Source organism: Neomonachus schauinslandi, chromosome 12 (genome assembly GCF_002201575.2).
Source record: "Neomonachus schauinslandi chromosome 12, ASM220157v2, whole genome shotgun sequence".
Taxonomy (NCBI): domain Eukaryota; kingdom Metazoa; phylum Chordata; class Mammalia; order Carnivora; family Phocidae; genus Neomonachus; species Neomonachus schauinslandi.
Window position 1 is genome coordinate 93,614,999 of NC_058414.1, and position 9,462 is coordinate 93,624,460.

General features: G+C 37.6%; 1 protein-coding gene across 1 annotated transcript in view; it reads left to right on the forward strand.

Moving 5' to 3' along the window:
- LOC110582814 (probable maltase-glucoamylase 2) overlaps nt 1-9,462 on the forward strand; it is an 81,183-nt gene that overhangs the window by 70,753 nt on the left and 968 nt on the right. Inside the window, 3 exon segments of the mRNA XM_021692830.2 lie at nt 3,469-3,518; nt 7,632-7,805; nt 9,137-9,462. Of these exon segments, the coding sequence (XP_021548505.2) occupies nt 3,469-3,518; nt 7,632-7,805; nt 9,137-9,462 (550 nt within the window).

Sequence of the window (9,462 nt, forward strand, 5' to 3'; positions counted from 1 at the left end):
GAGCTAGAATGTTCCCATCTACTAGGAAGTACGTATTTTCCTTAAATTAAATCTAGGTGAAGGATGAGATTTTAATCAGGGATTTGTTTGGTGAGCAAGAAATTGTAGCCAAAGGGGTTAGTGGCTGTGCCAAGGTATTCAACACTGTATCGCGTCAGTGAGCTCTTGCCAAGTTGACTGGAGACTACATTGTCAGATCATGCCAACTACATGCCTGGGTGATTGGTCAGGAAGCAATTCCATTATCATGGTATGGAACATGGACAATAGTAAAGTCAGGTTAGAGAACAATGAGAGATAAGGAGATTAATTTTGCACCCTTGGAATTTGAGATGCCTATGGAGTCTCCCGGTGGGGCTCACAATTTGCAAATATGGATATGATGACAGAAAGTCTGATGAAGAGAGGAGTGAGAAGCCTGGAAGTGTTACGACAAGTAGAAATCACACTGGATTAATCTTTTAGATTAATCAGGTGGAAGTTTTTTTAATATATATTTTTGTAAAAAATAAATGCCTTTTGTTGTTGTTAGTTGTTGGGCCTGACTTAAACTTTTTTGATAACGAGTTTATTGAGATACAGTTCACACACCATGTAATGTACCCATTTTAAGTGTACAATTCACTGGTTTTAGTATGTTTGCCAAGTTGTGCAACCATTACACAGACAGTTTTAGAACAATTTCTTTACCCCCAAAATAAGCCCTCCACCTTTTAGATATCACCCCTCAGTCCTCCTGTGCCCTGCCCCCATTCTCTCCAGCCCCAGGAGATGCAGCCCTAGGCGTTTACTACTCTGTCGCTATGCAACTGTGTATGCTAAACATTTCATAGGAATGGAATCATATGGAGTCACATAATGGAATACATGTGGCCTTTTATTACTGCCTTCTTTCACTTAGCATAACATTTTTAAGGTTCTACTGAGTTGTAGCATGTATTTGTACTTCCTTTCTTTCATATGGCTGAATAGTATGATATTGTATGAATATACCACATTTTATATATCCAATTCTCAGCTAGGAGATGTTTGGGTTGTTTCCACTTTTTCACTATTAGGAAAAATGCTATGAACATTTGTGTACAAGTTTTTTGTATAAACATATTTTTTTAGTTCTCTAAGGTACATACCTGTGAGTGGAATTTCCCCTTTATATAGTAACTCTATGTTTACTTTTATGGGAACTCCCAGATTATTTTATAAGGAGGCTGCACCACTTTACATTCCTTCAGCGGTGCATGTGGGGCCCAGTGTCTCCACATCCTTGTCAACACTTACTATCATCTCTTTGAGTGGTCATCCTAGTGGGTGTGAAGTAATATACCATTGCAGCTTCGATTGATTTGTGTTTCCCTGATAACTAATTGCATTGAACATCTTTTCATGTACTTACTGGCCATTCATACATCTTCTTTGGAGAAATGTCTATTCGCAAACTGTGTCAATTTTTACATTAGATTATCTTTTTATTATTGAATTGTAAGTGTTTTTATATCTTCTAGATACAAGTCCCTTATCAGACATATGATTGATAGTACTGACAATTTGGGCTAGGTAATTCTTTGTTGCTGGTGGTGGTTGGACTGTTATTTACAAGATGTTTAGCAACACCCCCCAAATGCCAGAAGCACTCTCCCCATCCCCAAGATGTAACATTCAAATGTTTTTCTAGATATTGCCAAAAGTCCCACCAGCAAAATCACTGCTGTTTGAGAACCAATGTTTTAAGGGAATCTAGAGTCCTTTTATACAGCTTGAGCTAATTAGAACTAGATGATTGGTGTCATGGTGGGTTAATAACACCACAGTTAGTGTGGTGTTAAAAATCAGCTCCCTATGAGCAATATATTTCAAAAATTTAAGGGGAAAACACTTTTCTATAAAATTTTAGTTTCCTTCAATAAATGTCTTAGTCTCAAGGTTAAAAAATCAATAGTCCCTGAAAGTTTTAAAATTTTGATACTTTTTAAACTTTTACACAGAGGAGCTCTTTGCTCCTTTTCACCAAACAGACTTAGAAATTCAAAATTTAAAACACCAAGACACAGTGTAAGTATAACTTTAACTTAAATTTTCTGTTAGTAGGTTTTTAACTATTTGTTAAATTTTTCCTTATATAAGGAGATTTAATAGCTAGCTCAAGGATAATCTTAGATCACCTTATTAACAAAATTCCATTCTTTAGAAATGCTTCATTCAAACTGCTAAAAGAGTCTATAAGTATATGCTTAGGTTACATTTTCTAGCCAAGGCTAAATTTAAAAAATATACGTTTTATAATTATTTCTTCAAGAGTAGGGGTAATTTATAGAAAAGAAAGAGTATTAATAGGCTCAAGGAGAGAATATGTTGGAATATTGGTAAGAGATGGAATGTTGATAAGGGCAAGAACAGAACATGAAATGGAACTGACTTCTAAGAAATAAGAATTATAGAAGCTACATGAGAAGAATGAGTAAAGTAGACATCTACTAAGGATTATTTCAAGGAAGAGATGTGTGGGGAAAGAGGTCTAAAACACCTGCATATAATGAAGAGATATTTAGATTTAACATATTGTGTCACTGGTGACTTTGAAAAGATCAGATTCAGTGAAAAAAGGAAACATAGGAACTGAAATATAGGAGATGTAGGATTGAATTATGAGTTGGGTCCACAGACATAAGAAGCAGAGGCTACCTTTTTTTGAGACAATATGGCACTAAAAAGATGTAGTGATTGCTTGCTATAGAGAGAGCCAAGTAAAGGGTTTGTCAGAATGGAGTGTTCTGGAGCATAACTGGAGCCTAGAGGAGCCAAGAGGGTCTGGGGAAGAATTGATGGAGTACGTTATGTAGAGGCAGGAGAGCTTGGGAACTAGATCACTATGATAGGATGATCTAAGAGAAGAATCATGAAGGTGAAGATGATGATGACTTTGCTTATGATAGTGAAGTATACATTCTGAGTACTTACTCTGCTCATGCAGCATACCATGAGCTAGGTGCTACTATCTCCATTTTACAGATGATAAAATGTTATTTGCCAGAGTTTGCACAACTATTAATTGTAGGATCAGGGATTTGAATCCATATCAGTCTGACTTGAGCCTGAATTCCTAACCACTCTCCTCTGCTGTGAGCCTTTGTCTTCATAGTCATGTCGACGCTCATGGTTATGTGCTTGTTAGGTTGGCACAGAAGAAACCAGTCAGTAGCCTCCACATTTCCTCATCTGGGGTATCTATCTTTAGTTCAACCAAGATTTTCTGGTTTTACAACCACTTGATCCTCACTTGAAGTACCCTGTTCCATATGTACATCCCCATACTACCCTGGAGTGAAAGAATCCCTTGGCTACTATCCTTAATGTTCCTCAGAGAGGTCATGATTATCCTGATCAGTAATTGTGACCCCTTTGACTATATACAAGGTTATCTGCTATAGTTGAAGCAATGAGTAATTGCTTATTCTTTTTTCTTGCTTACAGATACCTATGAAAATGGAAACTATTTCTTGGCAAACTTTACAGCAACTCGGGTAAGAGTATTTTATTGAATTTTTATAAATCCATTCCCAGTTAGCTACAGATTAAACATTATCAGTTAACTGTATCAAAATAATATCCTACATCTTAATAGGAGGAACTTCCTCCCTTTACACTTATAAATTGGGTCTGTTGACATTAATATCAGGAAGAAACAGTCCTTATTTTGACAATTATCCAGTACACCATCAGTTTTATAAGAAGAAACTTGTAATTCATATAATGCTGGTGAAAAAATGAGTCTTTAAATGTATGACATGTTTTCTGGGGATGAGACATCATTTTCTGGCTGATAAATATTTTGCAGGATAATGCTAGATCAGTTATCTATTGCACAACAATGGTGTATAAGAAACAACCTCAAAATTTCAGCAGCTGTAACAATAAATAAATAATTTAAACACTAAATAAATTATTTAGCCTATGAGTTTGTAGTGTTCAGATGATCTGAGCTGGACCTGGCTGATCTTCGCTGGCTTGCAATCAGTTATGGGACTGTTTGGCTGCTTGGATGATCCTGACTGTACTCACTCACACACCTGTCAGCTGGCTCTTCAACTATCTGAGAAAAAGAAGCATGTTCAATTGGCATTATGGAAAATTAACAAGATTTTGAGACTGATTGCAAGCAGAATCAAGGGAAAATGAAGAAAAGAGGATATAACTTGTAGTAAATGGCTGTGCTGGAGCTAGCTCTTATTGATTTAGGAAAGCCTACTATTTTGGTTTTATTTTCGTTTTTGTTTTTTTAAAGATTTATTTATTAGAGAGAGAGAGTGAGAAAGCACACACACATAGGAGAGGGAGAGGGAGAGGGAGAAACAGGCTCCCTGCTGAGCAAGGGGCCCAATGCGGGGCTCGATCCCAGGACCCTGGGATCCTGACCTGAGCTGAAAGCAGATGCTTAATGATTGAGCCACCCAGGTGCCCCTGGGAAAGCCTACTCTTAAGTTGCCTGGAATTTCACAAGCCAGTCCTTATGTTAATATGATCTAAGATTGCTTTATGGACAGCTCTGGGCAGAACCTTTTTTATGACTGTTAGAGGGCAAAAACAGAAATGGAAATGCTTGAGCACTTTTTCAAATCTCCAGTTTGCAGCAAGTTGACTAACATCCTATTAGCAAGGAAAAGTCAGATGGCCAAGCCCAAAGACAAAGGTGGGATAGAATGCCCCATCCAGAGAGGGAGGGCATTGCCGAAATCACATGGAAAAGGGTATGAATAGGGAGGAGTGAATAACTGGAGAAAATAAGACAACCAATCTACCAGGCATGTTGAATGACTCCAGAGATAACCTGTATCATTCTCATTAGAGTAGGAGGATCATTCTATGTCAAACCTGGAATTTGCTTCTCTATAATTCTGCATTTAAGAAAGAGCATAACAGAAATCTCTTGTCTTTTCTACATAACAGGGCTTCAGTAATTTGAAGATGTCTGTTATATATACTTTCTGTCTTCTTTTGGAATTACACATCAGCTGGCTAACTTCACACTTCCTCTGTTTTGTGTTTAAACAGATCTGATTATTCTGCTTGGACCACAATTAGTCTAGATTCCTCTTAAAACATGGTACCCAGGATTGAAAGAATATCTTAGAGCTGCATTATGCAGTATGATAGCTACTAGCCACATGTGACTTTTTTTTTTTTTGAGAGAGAGAGAGAGAGAGAGAGAGAGAGGGAGTGTGCATGCACATTCAAGTGCAAGTGGAGTTGGGGGGAGGGCAGAGGGAGAGAATCTGAAGCAGGTTCCATACCCAGTGCAGTGTGGAGGCCTATGTGGGGCTCTCTCTCATGACTCTGAGATCATGACCTAAGCTGAAATTATGAGTTGGATGCTTAACTGACTGAGCCACCCAGCGACCCCATGTGAATTTTGAGCACTGGAAATGTGACTAGCCTAATTTGAAATATTTGAAAGATTGTAAAATACCTCATTAATATTTATATATTGAATACATGTTAAAATAATACTATTTTGAATATGTTGGGTTAAATAGAATGTGTTTTCAAATCAATTTCTCCTGTTTCCTTTTACTTTTAAAAAATGTGGCTATAAGAAGATTTAAAATTACATATGTGGCTTGCCATATACTTCTGTAGGACGGCATGAACTTTATACTGCAGAACAGGCAACCTCAAAACATCAGTGACAGGGGCGCCTGGGTGGCTCAGTCATTAGGCGTCTGCCTTTGGCTCAGCTCATGATCCCAGGGTTCTGGGATCGAGCCCCACATTGGGCTCCCTGCTCGGTGGGAGGCCTGTTTCTCCCTCTCCCACTCCCCCTGCTTGTGTTTCCTCTCTCGCTGTGTCTCTCTCTGTCAAATAAATAAATAAAAATCTTAAAAAAAAAAAATCAGTGACACAAAACAATAAACAGTTCATTACCCAACTATGACCTCTTTTTAGCTATTCTCTATTTTCTTACTGTTACTGCCTCACATTGTGTTAATTTTTTAAACACATGTATCACATATAAATCTCATGGTCAACTAAAACTTTCAAATTATCCTCATAGACATGATTGTCAGATCATGCTCTCTCCATCCTGCAGTTGCCTTTTTGAAACTAAATGCAAGACTTTGTACACTAATTAAATGTGTAAATTCTCTCCTTAATTTAAGAAAAGTTGAATTGAAGACTACATATTTTTCCTCTCAAAATGTTTTTTAAATGAAACTGTTGATTTAGAAGCCCTGGATTTTAGTTCTGTTTGTACTAACTAGTTATTTAAGCTAGGGAACACACTTCCCCTGTTTAATCTGTGTTTCTTTATTATAAAACATTACATTTCCCTTAAATACTTCCTAACTCTAAAATTGCATTCTTCTCTTATTCCAAAGAAGTGATAAGTGAATTCTTATTTCTATGTGATATTTGATGGCATTTCTTTCTAAGGATCAGAGGCTTGACATGAAAGAAAGCTTCTAACTTTCCACGGGGTAATTATCAATGGCGTGCTGGCTGGTATGGGGTAATAGGAGTGTGGAGTTGATTTGTAGCATTTGCTAATTCCTGTGGTGTAAGTATTTCCACCGTTTTAGCCAATTTCAAGCTATCGACTGGCTTGCAGAATTTCAGGCAATTTAACAGTAGGCTCTCCCAAATCAATAAGTGCTAACTTCAGCACACCTATTTACTTGTTATATCCCTTTTTCCTCACTTTCCCTTGATTCTGCTTGTGCAGTCAGTCTCAAACCTTATTATATTCTCCATAGAAGCCAATTGAACGGATTTCTTTTTTCTTTCTACTGTTGCCATGAGAGTCAAGGAGTTTATAGTGTTACTCTACTGCAACTATCTCCTTGATTCATTGCATAAAATCTTCCTCATCCATCTTAACCAGTCTTATTTCATTTGCTCAGTGTGAGCTACCATAGCTTTTGCACTCAAATAGCATGATTTTCTTCCATATGACCCTGCCTCCAGCCCCTTCCTCATTCATTTCACCTTTCTAAATCCATCCACCCTTCCAGGCTTCCTAAAGTTCCATGTCCTTCCTAAGTCCTTTTTTGACCCCCCCTATTCCATAGTGATTTCTCCTTTCTCTTACCATCCATAACAAATATTCACTATGATTTTCATTTAGGCCTTAATCACATACTACTTCATGACTTACCTCACATTAGTTTAACCCTTGTGATGATACTTAAACAGTTCATGATTTAATCCAGTCCTATATTTATTGTGAACTATCCTTAGTCTAGGGGCTGTTTGCCGGGATTCTGTGTTCATGCTGTGTTAACTCATACAGAGCTAGGCACATAGGCACATCACGATTCCGACCATATCTGTGTCATTTAGCTACTCCCTTTACTCCTAGAGCCTCAATTTCCTCATCTGTAAAACTAAGATAATGATACTTACTTTCCAAAATCCTTGTAAGAATTAGTAACAATATAGATAAAATAACTTTCATTATGTTGGCATTATCAAGTTCATCATAGCAGGTACTCAGGAAGTGTATCTTCATGAAGTGTTTAAGAATAAAACAGCAAACTGGCACAACAATAGTAATTTGAGGTTTCTTAATACTTTAATGTGAAATACAGTCTCTCAACAGATGTATTATGTATTTTTTTCTCTTTAAACGTTCTTTATAGAATCTATTGCAAATCCAGACCATACACAATAAGTATTTGAATGACTCGAATCCACTGAAAGTTGGATATATTAAAATCTGGGGGACAAGCTCTATTTCTGTGACACAAGTCACTTCCACCTACGACAACCAGCAAATCGTGGAGAAGAATTTCAAGTGTGACCCTTATAATCAGGTATGTCTCAAAGGAATGTTATATCATAAATTAATTTTATTATTCGGCAAAGTTATCACCACTTTTATTTTCATTCTTTTACTTGCTTACATTTGAAAGGTTATAAAGATACATGCAATAGTATGTTCCTGAAAAGTTGGGAGTGTTGAATCCTATTGTAAAATGTGTAGCTTCAGTGGTCTTCCCAATGTAGTCCAGGGATCAATGATCAATGGTCTGGTGGAATCTTTTCCCTGTGTTTCCCAGAAGTGGTTCAGTGTGTTAAGTGAGGTTAGTCTCTCAGGCTAACATAACAAAACTTATTTGCTTCTGCGGCAGAGGCTAAAATGAAAGTGTGATCCCCTAAAATTGTTGAAGATTTTCTCCCTCCTTCCTGAAATTACTCATGTCCCTGGTCAAATTGATAGATCTTATAGGTTGGTGAAAATTGGCAGTCAACTGTAGTAATCATCAAAATGAGTATGTCCCACCTGTGATGTGAGATAAAATTATTTGGTTAACAAAACAGAGTGATAAATAGCAGACCCTGCTAGACCTTCTAGCAGGGTCTGCATTTGGAGCCACCTATGTGGAAGACAAATTACCAGTAGAGTTACCAAGAGTAACCACAGAGGGAAAAATATCCCACTTTCGAACACTAGACCTGTCCTAAGTATGATCCAGTGACCTGTAGGGGGTCAATTAGGGAAGTGAAAATGGGTAAGTATAGTTCCTGTCTTCCAAGCAGTGAAAGAGTGCCCGCCCTGCTGATATTTGGATTTTGGAAGATGACCCTCTGAACAATCAGATAGCTTTTCTCTCTCTAGTCCTTTCTAGTTCTCTACTTGAACACATTTTTCCTGGACTATTGAGCTCAAGACCACCCTCTGCAAGTAACTACTTCCAGTTAGGACTGATGTAGAACTTCTTTGTAGGAAACTTTGTAGCGTATCAGATGCCTATTATATGCCAGGCACAATACTACATGTTGGGGATGGTAAAGACATGAAACCCGATTGCCCTGAGGAAGGTTAAAATCTAGTGGCAAAGCGAAGAGATTTTTATAAGTGTTGGTTATCAATGCTTAATCAAAGCTGCAAATACTTGCAAGCAATGTGGTATGGCCTAATGAAGTGGAAAGACACAGATTTCCAGCACAGGGGTCATGCACACAACATATCCCCCTATTTATCTGTCTGGAGTCAGTGACCTGAAAAGGAATGTTTATATCCTTTTATTACTCGCTGGAAAAGAATGAATACATTGGTTTTTGTTAAATTGTAATTTGAAAATGACTTAAATGTGATGTTTAAAAAGTTCTCAAATACGAACTCTCTCTTCTTTTCTGGCAGACGCTGACTATTCAACTGACTGACAAGACTATTAGCCTAGAAAAGCTAACTGAGGTTACTTGGATATATGGTGGCCCTATAGTTTCTACTACACCTATGACAAGTACCTTCCCAACAGGTTCTCTACATCCTTCTACAATTACTACTGATGCTACCACTTTTGAGACTATTATCACTAGTTCTGCTTCTACTCGTACCACTCTTCCTATGCCAACCACTGCTTTCTCAACCAGTGCTACTGAAGTTACAACTAGTACCGCTGGCCATAATACCACTACACCTTTCCCAACAAGTACTATCGACGTTACACCTAATACTACTGTTCC